The sequence below is a fragment of the Capricornis sumatraensis genome, chromosome 19 (assembly GCF_032405125.1).
Source record: "Capricornis sumatraensis isolate serow.1 chromosome 19, serow.2, whole genome shotgun sequence".
In the NCBI taxonomy this organism is placed as follows: domain Eukaryota; kingdom Metazoa; phylum Chordata; class Mammalia; order Artiodactyla; family Bovidae; genus Capricornis; species Capricornis sumatraensis.
Genome location: NC_091087.1, coordinates 68,544,588 through 68,561,315, shown reverse-complemented (window position 1 = coordinate 68,561,315; position 16,728 = coordinate 68,544,588). Strand labels below are relative to the sequence as shown.

Genomic DNA, 16,728 nt, shown 5'->3' with positions numbered 1-16,728 from the left:
AAACAGTGAAAGACTTTATTTTCTTGGGCTCCCAAATCACTGAAGATGGTGACTGCAGCCATGAAATGAAAAGATACTTGCTCCTTGGAAGAAAAGCTATCAGAACAAACCTAGACAGCATATTAAAAAGCAGAGACATTACTTTGCTGACAAACGTCCATCTAGTCAAAGCTATGGTTTTTCCAGTAGTCATGTATGGATCTGAGAGTTGGACCACAAAGAAAGCTGAGTGCCAAACAATTGATGCTTTTGAATTGTGGTGTTGGAGAAGACTCTTGAGAGTCCCTTGGACTGCAAGGAGATCAAACCTGTCAATCCTAAAGGAAATCAGTCCTGAATATTCACTGGAAGGACTGATGCTGAAGGTGAAGCTCCAATACTTTGGCCACCTGATGTGAAGAACTCACTCCCTAGAAAAGACCCTGGTGCTGGAAAAGATTGAAGGCATGAGGAGAAGGGGACGAAAGAGGATGAGATGGTTGGATGGCATCACTGACTCAATGGACTTGAGTTTGAGCAAGCTCCAGGAGTTGTTAACGGACAGGGAAGTCTGGTGTGCTGCCGTCCATGGGGTTGCAAAAAGTTGTTCACGACTGAGCGACTGAACTGAAATGAATGGGATTTATAGGGAAAGGAATTCTCAGTAAACACCAAATCCACTTAGATATAGATTTAAGAGCAAACTACCATTAAAAAACAAATGTATCAACTGCAACAATCTAAATTTATATAGTTAAAATACAGCCTGCTATTCTATCATACAAAAACAGCTAGACAGACCTTCACCAAATTTAGATGGTATATTTGGAGCAATCTGACTTCAATTATAGGCTACATGGTGTAAATTTAATGATGCTGAGGTGTGATCACATCAAAGAGACAGAAGTTGTCCACCAGAGCAGCTGCAGGCCACTGATCCGGAGCTGGAAGATCTTTCTTTGCTCTTGTTCAGTTCTTTGTACCATGTTCCAGGCTGAGTACCAGCAGGAATTTATTTATTATCTATTTAACAATGGTTAATGATTTTTCAGAGGAACTATGGAAAGGTCAACTAGCATCACATAACTTAGAAAAGCAAAAAACTGCAAAGTAGGAAAAAAGGGTACTTGGACATCACTTACAGGGAGCAACAATATATACTGCTTGAAAATAAAATTTAAAAAAAAAAAACAAAAACAAATTGTAGGCCCATGCTCTAGACCTAGTCAGCAGATCTCCAGGGATGAGACCCAAGAGATTTCAATGAACAGCTCCTTTTGTTGGCTTGGGCAAGCAACTTAATCAAAACCTTATAAAAAAATAGCTAATGGAGGTATTAATGTCTTTTAACTTGCTGAGTTCTTTTCAGTAAATTAAGCTGTTCTTAACCCAGATGGGACAGGGAGAAATTCTTTAAGGACAGAACTACATGTTATTGATCCCTGTAGCCCCGGGGACCTAGCCTAGATCAGGTACATAAATTAGACCTTACACATAATTGCTGAACGGTGATTTAAGAGTACACAGTGAATCCAATAACTGTTGGAACTATACCGACAGATCCTAAGTGTGGAGTTCTAATCAACAGTTGAAATTTTTGGCTGCAGTACTTTTAAAGGGTAAACTAATACTTAGTATCTTTCTACTTCAGCTTTATGTCAAACCCAAATTCTGTGCTTTAAATAATACCCTTAGGTTATTGAGACCAAAAACAGTTACAAGGGGATACATTCATATTTCACTACAGTTTCCAAATTTACTGTATCACAATCAAGTATGGCTATAAAATACTAGATTGAAGCCTTGCTTCATTTCACTGCTGATCAAATCTTACAGGTTTTGTTTTTTTAAAAACTCTTATCTCTTAGGAATATAAAGAGAAATATACATTGAACTGATTAAACTCATCCCTTTCAGAGATTTGCTGCTGCTAAGTCGCTTCAGTCATGTCCGACTCTGTGCGACCCCATAGATGGCAGCCCACCAGGCTCCTCTGTCCCTGGGATTCTCCAGGCAAAAATACTGGAGTGGGTTGCTACTGCCTTCTCCGTCAGATTTGAGTGTCCTAAATACAAAGAATGTATACTTTCCTTTAAGTTTTTTAAAAAATTATGACAGAGGAAAAGAATAAAGAATAAATATACAATTATAAGAATTAATACAGCTTCTATGACAAAGCATTATACTCAGCTCTGAAATTCTCTGAAATTCTGAAAATCAGAGCGAAAAAAAAAAAAAGAGGAATTTCAACTAAATACACGTTCCTAAGAAAGAGATGGAATATACTAATTTCTCAGAGAAGAAAGCTTTCTCTTTTTGGAAGTCCTCAGACTCACAAGTTGGATGAAGCTCTGCTTTTATCTGTTTTAGATGTGGTATATTTAGAATTTATTTGAAGAAAGTGTTCTGATGCTTAAAAACAAAAACTAATTCTTTCATTTTACAAATAAAAAACAAAAGGCTAACAAAATCAACAATTAATCTACAGTTAAATGCCTAACAAGCAGCTTCAGGATCTTACCTAATCTTAACTTTGATTAATTTCTTTTCAATACAAAAACAGTCCTGTGCCAGTTTTGAGGTGGGGAAAAAAAAAAAAGACAGCAAACCAATGAAGGAAACCTAACGGTTCAGTTTTTTATTCATGTTCTTTCCTTAAATGAAGCTTTATGCATGTAGGGGATGATCTAACAAGAAATTTCCAGCTTTCTGAACTATCCAAGGACACAAGAGAATTATAAGGTCACAGATGTTAGCTCTGCAGCAGACTGACCTATTCAGCTGTAAAGTCAGCCAACCTGGGGAAACAAAATTTTCTCCAGCATGTAGTTACAAACGACAGTGATTTGCACAGGGAAGGGAGATGGCACTGGACAAGTTCTCAGGACAACAGAGTTATTTTTCAATCAGCAAAATTTTAGAGCAAAACACTACAGAAGCCAGCTATAAATATTAATGCACAAAAATCTGTCCTGAGCAAGATGTGAGCTGTATGTTTATACATATATGCAAATTCTAAGTTTACCACCTTCCTGAAAAATCCAACTCAGTCTTCATTTTATCCTCTTCACATAAAACTGGATATGGTTTTCCTCATGGGTGTTGACCACAAAAATGGAATAAGGTGCAATTAGGACAAAACTTACGAAAGCAAGAAGATGTATATATAGATGCATATGTATAATTCCAGATTCTGTGACGAAATTATAAAGAAATCTACTATTAGCCAAAAAAGTCAAATTTATGATCCAATTTCAAAATTCCTATCTCCTCTGTAAATTAAAAAAATTATGAAAAACTTTTAATATGCTGCTTATTTTAAAGGGAGAATATGTTTTTAACTCTTTATCTCAGTTTGGAATATGAGACTTCCAAAAACTCTACTCGAATTTACAGAGTTAATGACAATTAAAAGTCAATAATGTAAAAACATATTTTTCTTCTAAAAGTAGTCTTCCTTTTTCATATAAAAGCAACTAACACAATTTCAGATTAAAAGAGGAAAAAGTTAATCAATAATTATTAAAAATAACCAGTAAGATAATGCATACCTTAAAATCTGAATTTTAAAGTGATACCAGGGGTTATCTACAAGTCTGTACAATACTTCTACCATAGGTTTATTATTTAACATTTCTTTCCAAAAAATTAATCTTCTTATATACAGATACACAGCTTTATGAAGTGACATTTCTGTAAAGAGCAAAATAATGTTTAAATGGGAAATATACCAACAAATAAGGAAACTTTCAAATGCAATTTTCAAATAATAATTTTTCAAAACCAATTTTCAAATGGCAAATACTTGGACCACGCCAATGAACAAGGAAATAGTGAAACATGGGATCAACCGAAAGGGGTGACATGGGAGAAAAGGACACATGGTATGTAAATTGAGTGCTCCACCCAAATTCTTCTGCTAGACAGTAGTATCCCAAGTTAGACTCGTTCAGGGAATTTCTTAACTTGCTACCGGACATAAGAAATACATACTCATTTTTCTAAAACCCTCTATGTATTTTTCCATATCACAGAGTTTGCTTTTATGTAATGATGATAAATATTTAACTGCAGAGCAATCTGCTATTTTCTTTACTGAGCTACTGGTTTACTTGCCTATATTTGTTGCAAACAGTCACAGGTAACCCAAAGGAAAATTCAATAACAAAACTCACCTTTGCCACTGGTTTTGCTTTCAAACTTCCATTCTCCACAACAGTGAGGTCCAGCTTGCCATCATCCTTACTTCCTATAGCTTTCAGTCCTTGCAAAAGAATATCTCGTAACTTTTGATAAAGAGGTTTTTGGACATAATCCAGTAATTTCACTGTTTCCATGTACTTAGCAATTTCATCTAAAAGAATAACACAATTACTTTGTAGTTTTATCATACATACAACATACTTACCTCTTCTAAGAAAAAGATTCACAACTATAGTAACATTAGAATGCAAATATATAGCTTGTTAAATATCTTTTTCTATCACATCTTCATTGAAAGTATGCTTTTGAATTCAGGAATTGTCAGATAAGTCAAATTTAAAAATGTATTTTTAGATACAATGCAAAAAACATCTTTTAATTCTGACAGTAAGAAAGAAGACAAGCTTAAAATTTAAATATATATAAAAACAATTACTAATATAATTTTAAAGCTACTTTTTAAAAGGACCTAAAATAAATATTATGAAGTAAAATGTGCTTAAGTACAATAAATATCATAGCCAGAATTTTTTTTTTTTTGCCACAGAAGCCATTAGTTCTAGAGAAGACAGCTGCATTTTTTAGGTAAATGAAAAATAAAACATGAAGATCAGGTTGAAAAAAAGAAACACAAGCAAGGCCTGGTTGTCCCATATAAGAGAAAAACCAACTTGTGAATGATAAAATATCTACTGTACACTGAGGCAGAACCAAACCCATAAAAAGAAATCTTACTAGTCAAGATCAACACCTCTCAACACCCATCTAAAAATCCATCTTTGGGTTAATGACTCATACATGTATATGCCCAGTCCAGCCTTTCCACTGACCTCCAGACTTGTATATCCACTGACTTCCACTGACTCATATACTGGTTCTGTAACTGGCATCTCACATCCCAACCAAATCCAAAATCCTGACCAACCCCTAAAACCTGCTCACCCGACGGTTTTCTCTGTCTCAATCATAGAAAATCCCATTCTCCCAGCTCCTCAAATCCTCCTCCCACATCCAATAAAGCAAGATATTATGTCAGTGCTACACACACACACATTCATTCATTCATTCATTCATTCATTCAGACATTTTAAGTACCCACCACATGTCAAGCATGATTCTAAATACTCAGGTACATGAGAAAAAAGAAATGAAAATCCTTCCTTTCAACTTTCTTAATCTGACAAAGGGGATCTACAGAAAACCGAAAGCAAACGTCACCGAGTGTGGTGAAACACTGGACTTCCCTTCTGACAGAAGAACAGCAAGGGAGCCCACCTGCACCATTTCCATGCTGCCTGGAAGTCCTGCAGCTTTTAGCCAGTACAGGAAGGCAAGAAAAGAAACAGACGGCACTGAGCAGAATGGAGGATGCAAAACGGCTTACTCACAACGTGAGAGTGCATGTAGAAAAGCCCAAGGAATCTATCAGAAACCTTCTAACCAATAGGTAAAGTTAACAAAATCACGGGACATGAAGTATTTAAAAATCTATTTTACTTCTATACACTAGCAACAAGCAACTAGGAAAGTAATAAAAACATATCACATACAATGCCATCAAAAAGCATCAAATACCTACAAACATATATAATGAAAGATGGGCAAGATTTTTCCCAAATGAAAACTATAAAACACAGATCAGAGACACTGACACCAAAAAAGCTACAAAGTATCAATTGTATAAAGATGCCAATGCTCCCCAATTAGTCCAGAGTCCCTGCGATCCCACTCAAAATTTCAGCACATTGCAGAGGGAAAGGATATGTGTGAAAATGACAAGGTGACTCTAAAATGTACACATATACAAAGGATCACACAAATCAGCAAAGCCAAGTTTAAAGAAGAAAAAGTGCCAGAGGACTTAAACTACCAGAAAAAGCTATAGTAATTAAGACAGTGTGCCCCAAAAACAGAAAAAAAAAAAGAAAAAAAAAAACAACTACTACTATGAAAGAGCCCAGAAATGGACTCACAGATTCGCACATGATTGAACACAAAGGTGGCATCACAGAGCAAGGCTGGTCTTTTCAAGAAAGGCCACTGTTAACACTGTGAACTATGAGAGGTGATAGCGGTGTTAAATCATGTTCATCTTAGTAATCGGTCTCCAGTCTACACGTACAGGCAGATCTCGGGAGACACCGCAGGTTAGCTCCAGACCGCCGCAATAAAGCAAGTATCACAAAAAAGCAAGTCACCTTTTCTGGTTTCCCAGTGCACTGAAAAGTGATGTCTATGCTACACTGCAGTCTATTATGTGTGAAATAACACAATATCTAAAAAAATGTACACACCTTAATTTAAAAAACACTTTATTGCTAAAAAGTGGCCACCATTATCTGAGCCTTCAGTGAGTCATAATTTTTTGCAATAATATCATTGATCACAAATCACCAGAAGAAGTATAATAATAATGAAAAAGTTTAAAATATTGTGGGAGTTACCACAATATTTGACACAGACAGGAAGTGAGCAAATGCTGTTGGAAAAATCGGCACCAACAGACTTACTCAACATAGGTTGCCACAAACTTTCAATTAGTAGGAAAAAAAAACACATCTGCAAAGTGCAATAAAGTGAATCGCTATAAAATGAGGTATGCCTACACAGAAAATCATCACATTATAGAATTATATTTGTCAGTTATTTCTCAATAAAGTTAAAAAATAAATAAAAACATTAAAAAAATGTAACAATGGGAATGAATTTCACAAATGCAGTATTGAAAGAAAAAGAACGCTACCAGAAACTAGAACATTAAAAATCCCTGCCCTCATGAAATTATCTGTTTTGTTCACTCTATGATTCCATTTCCATATAGCTCAAAGAGAAATCCTTGACGTTGCAAGTTGTGCTAGTGATTCATTAGGCCAGAGGAAGAGGTTGGTGACTGGGAGAAGGCAACAGGGAGCAAAGCTGAAAAAGCGCTAACATTCCACTTCCAGATGTGGTTGATAGGCTGCAAATTTAAACAGCTTAAGCTCACGGTAGACCTCCCTGAAAAGCAGACAACTGAGCAAAGGCTTGAGAAGACCCAAATATATCCAGACGACCACTGCTCACACCTGCACTGCTACTTCCCTTGCGAGGATTAAGGCAGGAGGCTCCTAACCAGCTCCTGTTTGTACCCGGCCTTGCCTCCTTAGCGGTCGATCTTCAAGACAGGAGCTGGAGAGAGTTCCCTTAAAGACAGACAGTTCACATCCCTCCTTCCCTCCACACCTCATGCATTCTTGCTCAAAGTAAAAGCCAAAGCCCGTGATGGCCTAGATGCAGGCATCAGCAGGCACTCATGTTCCTTCCACATGGACACGTTCTTCCCCACAGCTCACTCCGTCTCCTTCTCACAGCTGCTCAAATGGCACCTCCACAGGAGGACCATCCCAGGCCACCCTATTTACAGTAACAACCCACCCCATCCCTCCAATTCTATTTCCTGTGTTTTTCGTTTTTGCCACAGTACTAACCATGCAATAAACTACAATTTACTCACTTGTTTACAGTCTACCTTTCCCAACTAGAGCTTCATGAGGACAGGAGTTTTTATGTATTTTGTTCACTGATGTGTCCCTAGTGCCTAGGAGAGTCTGAGGCACAAAATAGAGCCCCAGCTAAGAAAACAGCTGCATTACTGAATGAAATGTGGTTCCTTGACCAAAAGCACTGAATAACAACTGAGTAAGGCCACCTGTGGAAAGGCGTACGCGAGCAAGGCTCCAGTGAGATGGTTACATTTAATGACACCGAAGCTCTTACATTAAGGGTTGTTAGTCTACAGACCTCAGGATGCTTTTCCTCTCAGAAAACAAAATCCTTATGAACACTGAAGAAGTCTTTTCTTACCCGGCTTGTTTTTCTCAGGAAAACATTTGTCCATCAAACTTGCAATATTTTCTCTGTATCTGTTAAAAATTGAAAGAATGAGCCACTGTTTGATGCTTGATGCCATGCTATTAAGTATTAATGACTATTAATACTTAATAACAGCAAAGAGCACATTAAGCAGCACTGTGCTGTCCTAAATACACTTACCAACATTCTTCTGAAATAAATTCAACAAAAATAATTGCAAGGAATCTTACTGTTAAACAAGTACTTTCTTATTTCTACATTAGTGTCACTTAAAGCTATAGTCCTCATGAAGAAGTTCTGACCAAACATCTGCCTCATCATTTTGCCCGAAATAATTTACTCTAAGTTTTCCTTTACCTGATTTTGGAATCTCTAACGTAGTTAGGATCTTTCAAATTATCTTCCCATGGCAGATGGCCACTAAGCCACTGGATCATGCAATAACCAAGGATTTCCAAGTCACCGCGTCTTGATGGCGCTGTGAAACAAAAGAAGCAGATTCAGCACAGTGAAATGATGTTTAAGGCAGAATTTCAGGTATATCTAAAGCAATAAGGTAAAAAGAGTCAACCCTATGGTCTTCTTTTTCATCATACAATCTTGACTCCATTTTGAAAAAAACACCAAATACTGGGCAGTATCAAAGAACTCATTTACCTCCGACTAATAATTTACTTTATAACCCAAACTGGCAAAACTACAATTTCAAACTGAGACTACCAGTCTACAAAATAAATTATAAAGCAATGACACATTTAATAGTGCCCTTGGAAAATGTGAAGATATTAAAAATGCTGCAAGCTATTAAGAAGCCCAGAGAACTGGGGGTTTTGGCTCCTCCAGTGTTGGACACAGGAAAAAAAGAAACAACGGCTGAAGAAATAGGCCAGCTGAATGAGAGACAAAGTAAGTCTACTGGTTACAAAGTTGTAGCTGCATAAAAAAACACAGACCTTTATGGGGGAAACCCCCAGCATTCAATTAAGCTAAAGAAAAGCAAAAGAAGCCTCACTGAAGCTGACTGCACTACTGCACCACCGACCCGTCACGACCTCTGAAGGTGAGAGGAAGACGGGGAGCAAGTGCCCTGTCCCTCAGATGCAGTAGCCTGAGCTCTCTCTTCTTCCCCCGCCCCATCCTGCCTCTTCAGTTCTGATCCGTCTGCTTATCTACTTATCTACTGACGCAGGATGAAGAGCCACAGGGGTTCAGCGGAAAGCACTGGCGCTGTAGCTAAGGTTCAGGTGCCTCGGACATACCCACACCGTTGTGCGCGTCGATGCTGGTGAATTCAATTGTGCCATCGTGACATCTTTTGGGGTCTTCTTTGTATTCTTTATGAGTCCCTTCTGGGCAGTATCGATAAGCAAGGCCATAGTCTACCAAGTACACCTATAAATGTCCCAAGCACCAAGACAAATTAAAGCCTGTAAAGCTCAGAAACAGAGTACTGTCACTGGAGGGCAGATTCTGCCACAAAGCCACACTATGACACCCCACATGTTTGATCCAACACCCGAACAACATCAAGTACTTAATTCTGAAATGCCTTTTATTTAAAGAAAAACATTAAATGACCGTGTAGCTACAGTGCAGATAATACCAGCTGACTTTCTTACACAAGTATGTGCTTTACTTGTAATAATCTTGTCTCCTCAATTTGAGCAAGGATCATAAATCATACACTTTTTCTTATGGCATCGAAAACAAAACTGAGCAGAGTAAACCACCAATACTTGTCGCAATACAACTGCCACACACTGAGTGCAAGTGCTAACTTAGCTGACACGTAGCGTGTTACTTTTCCCTCTCTTTACTTATAGAATAATCAAGCATCAATTCACTTCATAAAAATATTTTCAAGATTATAATGATGACCTGAAGAACTTTTAGATGAGGCTCTTAGGTATATTTAAATATTATATGTTAAAGTCAAGTCTTCATAATTAAAACTAAATCTTAATATAATGTATACACATATCTATGGGCATGTACATGTACATCTGATTAGCATACAAAGCTAATAAATTTGGCTTTCCTCTGTCCCAGAGCCACATATTACATCTCCAACTCCGGGTAACTGTCTCGCAGATGTATGCATCTGGTCACAGGAGGGAAGTGAAGTAAAAATATGGGTCTGGATTGAGCACATACATCTAATACTAAAAAAATTATCCCATCCAAAGCGTATGCCCAAAGGATAACCAAGCTGCAAAAATATCTCCACCCGAACAAAAGGCAGCATGTTTCAGTCAACTATAAAGAGAAATTGTATTTGTATTTATTATGTAAGTCTGGTCTACTTCAATTAACGGAATCCTTTCCATTCAGGTTCTGAGCTATGTATTGTTTGCTTGCTTGCTTATTTTTAACATAAATGCAAATAAAGTAAGTTGCCTGGAGATTCTGTGGCTGCCTTTAGGATTTCTCCATTAGCCTGCTCTAACAAGCAACTTTCTTCTATGGTACCTATATAGCTCCTTACAGCCACCGTAACAGAGAGAGGGAAGGGGAGGACAGGAAAAGAAAGAGGAGCCAAAGGAGAAAGGGAAAGCTAAGCAAGAGGAATTCAAAGTCAGGCCTAAGACAAAGAAGAAAAAAGTACAGTATATTGACTTAACACACCTAAAATGCCTAAGTATCCCTTTCTTTCACAAGCTCAAGTTAAGAAGTGAGAACATATATGAAATGGATTAAATACAGAGGCCCAACTATGACTTCAACTAAACCTGTGTTGAAGAAGACTCTTGAGAGTCCCTTGGACTGCAAGGAGATCCAACCAGTCCACCCTAAAGGAGATCAGTCCTGGGCGTTCATTGGAAGGACTGATGCTGAAGCTCCAATACTCTGGCCACCTCATGTGAAGAGCTGACTCACTGGAAAAGACCCTGATGCTGGGAAAGATTGAGGGCAGGAGGAGAAGGGGACGACCGGATGACATGGTTGGATGGCATCACTGACTCAATGGACATGGGTGTGGGTAAACTCTGGGAGCTGGTGATGGACAGGGAGGCCTGGCATGCTGCGGTTCATGGGGTCGCAGAGAGTCGGACACAACTGAGCGACTGAACTGAACTGAAACCTGACTTTTACCAAAATCATGGAGTCAGCTTCAAGAAAATTATAAACCCCTCTCACTCCCAACTAAATTGACCCAAAAAAAGGTATAACAACATCAGCTTTTCTCTTTTCCTTAAAAAGTGAAAATTACAATCAATGTAATAAGCTTAAAAAATGCATATTTGAATTCCAAACCCTATACAAATTTAGACAGCTAAGATATTTCTGTAAACCAATTGATTTCAATAATCAACATGTTAAAGAGCAAATTTTCCAAGTAACAGAACACTTACATTTGATGGATTTCTTGAACAAAGGAAATAAAAAAAGTGACAAAGCAGACAGGCAAGCGTAATTCATTGGTGCACTGTGTAATTTTAAGCTCCCACCCCCAAATAACTATTAGAAATTCATTTTGTATCACAAGTACTTCTTCTGAATATTATTTAGGGCAAAATAGCCAACTTGATAAAGTGCCAACAAATCGCATCAAAAATGTAGAATGTTAACTAGATAAAAGTGTCAGGAAGAAATTATTATTACCATATCTACTTCAAAAAGTAAAACTTCTGCATGGGTTCAAAAGTTCATAGCAACTCTATTTGTTTTCAAACAACAGGTTTTAAACAGTAGAAATTAAAGTTATAAAGCTACCTGGTCAGGATTCTTGTAGCTGAGAAGAAGATTTGAGGCCTTGATATCTCCGTGTACATACTCATGCTCATGAATATATTCCAGAATATCCAGCTATAAAGCATCATATACAATAAATTAATGCAGTACCTGACACCAACCAGCAGAGGACCAAGCGTCAACACAACTAGCCTTTACTGGATTAAAAACGAGAAGAATGTAGCTCACATACAATTCTTAAGCTTAGCTGCAAGACAGTTTTCCTTGAAAATCTTTTGGCATTTGCTTCATATATTTTCTGAAGGTCACTCCCAAAGCGATCTATTATCATAAATCTGTAACTAAAGACAAACAAGAAAAGTCAATGAACAAAATGTAACTCAGGAAAACCTACTCTGCCATGAGTACTCTCCTTTCAAAGTAATTCTTTTCAAGGCAATGTTTAGTAAGAAAGTAAAAAGCGAAAGGAAAGAAAGACATCTGAAACTAGTTCTTCCAATGAAAAATCTCAAGAGCTGCAAGGGCTGTCCTGGTTTTGCCTTTTATCTTAGGGGCCTCCTGGTCTCAACAAGTTACATGATACCGTATTCAATGCAAGGAAAAAACACCCACAGAGAGAAGACAACAGATGCTTTATGGTAAAGATAATAAAGATAAAATAATCTGAGTAAGGCTAATATCACTGATTTTTGTCATAGTTAAAGTTAATTTATGCTTCTGGATATCAGCTTCCTGTCTCTGTTGTCTATTTTTAAGGGACATTTTAGCAGTATTACATTCTGTTAAAATCAAGACTGTCAAGAGATGCTGTAACAAAAGCTAAATGCAATAAAACTGCTTAGATGGTATAAAAGAACTGTATACTAAGTACTTGACAGATAAGATTTGGGGAACAGTAAATGTACCAGAAAAACATGAAGATTTTCAGTTTTGCTGAAATTTGCTGAAATTTGCAAGATTTTCACCTTTGCTGAGTCACATTTCTTGTTTGGGCCCCAATTTCCATAGGTGTCAAACGAGACAGTGGGGCCTCACGCTTTCTAAGGTCTTTTCCAGCACCCAAACTCTACGATTCAGTAACTATACATGTATTTCTGTATGCTGTGTATACAGTACACTTCAGGGCACTGGAAAGCAGCACCTGGTCGCAGTGAGATGGTTCATCTTTTGCTCTGTGAACCACTTTTATCTTTATTCTGAGCTGTCTAGTTAAACCATTCAATAAATCAATAAAAAAAACCAAGATGTATCAAACAGTCAAAATGTATCAAGCTATTTTCTAATGGGAATAAGATTAATAATCACTGTAACAACAACAGCTGGCATTTACTGAAATATGAGAACGGCCCTATTCTAAGCACTTTAGATGCATTAATGTCAGTGCATTTAAACCTCCCATCACCCTGATGAGGCAGGCACCCCAGGAGCCCCGTTTTACAGCAGAAGAAAACTGATCATTAGTCATTTGTCCTCTAGGAAGTGGTGAATCCACGTTTTTGACCACCACACTAAATATATCAAAATAAATAAACATGAGTAGGACACAAAAATCTTACTTACATATTTTACGTTTCTAAGAAAAAAGTACAGCATGACAATTCTACAGGAAAAAGGAAGAGCTAACAGTCAAAAGGCAAAATGCCAAAGAAAAAACCCAAGATTCTACCTATTCTTGAGCTGGAAAAGAGTTAGAGATCCTTCGAAACATCTTTTAATAAAATAATTAACATTTATAGAGGCAAAGTTATTTGTCCAAAGTCACGTAATTAGTCAGTGGCAAAATGTCTTAAGTTTTCTAAGACCTTCAGTACCCCGACCTCAAACATAATAAAGAGGGAACAGTGATGCTGACTTCCTGATTTCCTCTGTACAACAGGTTTTGAGAGGTTGAGGGAGGAAACCAAGGACACATGGATGTCTTTGTTTTCACAAATGAGTGATATCATTGTGTAATTATTATAAAATAACATGTAGGTAACAAAAATACAGCCTCTGCTGACACTCTGAAAGAGAGCTGAAGCACATGTGGTTTAATTCTATTGGAGATCTATTAACACATCACAGGACGGGAGCTCTGTCTTTATTCACAGATCACCCCACCGCTACTCTCAACAATTCCTCCCTCTTCTCACCATGCCTGAACTAGCCACAGCAAATGAAGCAAGATTCTGTATACTGCACAGAAATCTTTATCATGTTCTTCCACAAAATTATTTCTACCACTGAGCACTAAAAGAAAAGCTACTTCCAAGTAACATCTCTAAAGCAAAACCACTGATGTGTACTTTCCTGGGGACTTGAATAAAACAATGCAAATAATGGGAATCTATAAATCAGCATAAATGATTTAGTAACGATAGCAGCTAACATTTTTACGAGCCTAACACTGTGCTAAGCACTATATTCACATCACTTCAGATGAGTTACAGGAAGAAGTAAGGACTTCTGGCAGGGGAGGAGGGCAGGAAGGAGTCTTACTTTCTTTTTTTTTTAAACTTTTGTAAGAACTAAAATGATTATTTCTTAAGAGCTTCAACCTAAAAAGTAAATCATTACCTTACGGGTTATGTACTTTCCCAGAAGATATCTGCAGCCAACTCTATGTCACAGAAGACATGGGCTCAGTGGTAAGGTCATCGGGAGTCAATGGGGGGTCAGCTGTGCCTCAAACATGTCTGTTCCTTGTTTAAGCACCTGCAGCAGCTTCCAGCCACCCACCGCACACAGGCTCCGAAGAGCCCTTTCTTCCGTGTCTTCCATTATCTGCCTCAGCCTCTTTCTCCAAGTCATTTCCTTCTCTTTGTCATGTGTGTGCAATCACCCTTTCTTTGTTAAAGACCAATGGCCACAAGGCCACGCCGAAGACCAGACGCCTACTCTGCCCCCGTGTTCAGGTCACTCCCCGCTGGAGATGCTATTCCTCGTCTACAGTGCTTCTCTAAACCAGCAGTGCTTAATATTTAAGGGATTAAAGACCCCTTTGAGAGTAAAGCTAACACTCACACATATTCTAACAGCTTTACATGTAACACTCTTTATTATGTGGGTAGGTGTTACTCAGCTTCATAGATGTGGTAACAGAGGCAGAAAGGAGTAATGTACCCAAGTCACACACATTTTAAGGGGCAAAACACAGATTTGAAACCAAGTGTCTGCATCTAGTCTGCTCTATACTATTCCTCTAAAAAATTTCATGAAAACTACAGAAACTTGTCCCAGCAAAACTATAACAAAATACTATCTGGCCATTCCCTGGAGTTGCCGGGCTCCCTGGGTTCCAGGATCAGAACTTCCTGGTGCAGAGTGCTGGCCGCCCACCAGCAGCTCCTCTGATCTCCATCTTGTCCAGCGGAGCCCCGCTCAGGTTCAGGCTCTCTAGCCTTTCCTCTGTCTCATCGCTGTGACCGCCCTGCCCTTGCCAGTGGCTGGTTTAAGAATGAGCACTGATAAAACTCCAACAAAAAAAACATGGAGGGACGTCGGCCACAAGACCCTTGGGAATGGTTTCCCTGCCAGGAAACTGAAACTCACGAGAAGCAACCCTATTTTCTGCTGTGGGGGGACTGTTTGCGTGTGAAGTCTAGAAATAGGCAGTCACCATGAGACTGCACAATGGAGAATTAACAGAGAACAAAGCCAAGATAAAGGAACCCGGGCACTTGATGGTGACTTTAAGAGAGCTGAGTCAGTTTTATCTTTACCTGCAGCTGAGAGCACCCTAACCAGTACATCCCAGTTCCAACCAAATCAACTCTCCAAATCTCATCTACCAGCATTGCTGAACGACACTCTATTCATTCAATCAAATATTTTTTAAAGTGTCAATTATGCATCAAAAGCATTGGAGGTTTCCTCCAACTCAACTCTGCCAACAATGTCCTCTCCTCTCTGAATTCCTAAGACACACACAAGGCAGAATCACACAATTTGGCACTTAAACTGGTCTCTGGTTGTTTCAAACAACTTTGCTTTTCTCATCAGCTAGACTGAAATCTCATCAAGGTGGGCAGATTATACTGATGTCTCTAACAGGAAATGCCATATTGAAGCCCAAGGGCTCCCTTTGACATAAGCAACATGAAGTTTTCTCTTTGCTTATTCATTATTAAGAGGAAAAAAATAACACAGGCACATTTGGCTTTGTGTTCCTACTCGTCAGCTGGGTTCCAGGCAGCCGCTACCACTTGGGACAAGCCCCCTAGACGAGAGAGAACACCTTGTTCATCTCGGCAGAAGGCACTCCACACATCCAGGTGAAGGCCAAGCAGTACTGTAGGGAGGCACTCAGCACATAACTCTTGACTAATCAAACTGAACAATAAATGCTCAAAATGGGAGGAGAAAAACAAAACACGCATGTTTTTACCTTTTTCCATTTTTGTCATGTAGACCAGACCCCCAATACTTAGGGACACCCAGGTACTTCAGTTTATGGGTACGAATCCATTTCTGAACTACAAGTTAAAACACATGCATGTGATTTCAGTTTTGTTATACATAAGCAGGTTTTTATATCTTCAAGAATAGAATGCGTAAGATTCCACCTTAATTCACAAAAAATAAGTGAACAGTACATAATAAGCAATAAATGAAAAGTACTTTACAACTGAAACATTTTTATTAACCTACAAAATTGTGCTATCCTGCCCTAACTGTTGTCTTTAAAATGAAAAATCTGCAAAAGACATTTTTTTAAAAAGTCAAACCACAGTACTGCCATTAAGATTAATATCTCCAATTACCTAAGTGTTTACTTATTTCCAGAGTCTTACTTTTTACCTCATTCTAAAGGTCCTCAGCCAGGAAATCAAGCTCGAGGAGAGACAGAGCCTCTAGAGAGATTCCCAAACCCAATACCAGCCTACCAGGAGACTCCCTGGATCTGCAGAGGGGATGGAACAGGGGAAGGGGACAGGACAGGCAGGATCAGGGGAGCGGGAAGACATCTTGCCCTCCCCCTTGGCGGTCTGTTCTACTTCACTGTGATGGCAATCCTGCAAG

The 16,728-nt window shown here is 38.4% G+C and overlaps 1 protein-coding gene across 1 annotated transcript in view; it reads right to left on the bottom strand.

Moving 5' to 3' along the window:
* Positions 1–16,728, bottom strand: part of VRK1 (VRK serine/threonine kinase 1) — an 80,042-nt gene that overhangs the window by 16,630 nt on the left and 46,684 nt on the right. The window contains exons 5-11 of the mRNA XM_068991351.1: positions 16,094–16,181; positions 11,960–12,068; positions 11,749–11,841; positions 9,294–9,426; positions 8,392–8,512; positions 8,026–8,084; positions 4,155–4,333 (exon numbers count right to left, since the gene is read on the bottom strand). Coding sequence (XP_068847452.1) covers positions 4,155–4,333; positions 8,026–8,084; positions 8,392–8,512; positions 9,294–9,426; positions 11,749–11,841; positions 11,960–12,068; positions 16,094–16,181 — 782 coding nt within the window. The remainder of the gene's footprint in view (positions 1–4,154; positions 4,334–8,025; positions 8,085–8,391; positions 8,513–9,293; positions 9,427–11,748; positions 11,842–11,959; positions 12,069–16,093; positions 16,182–16,728) is intronic.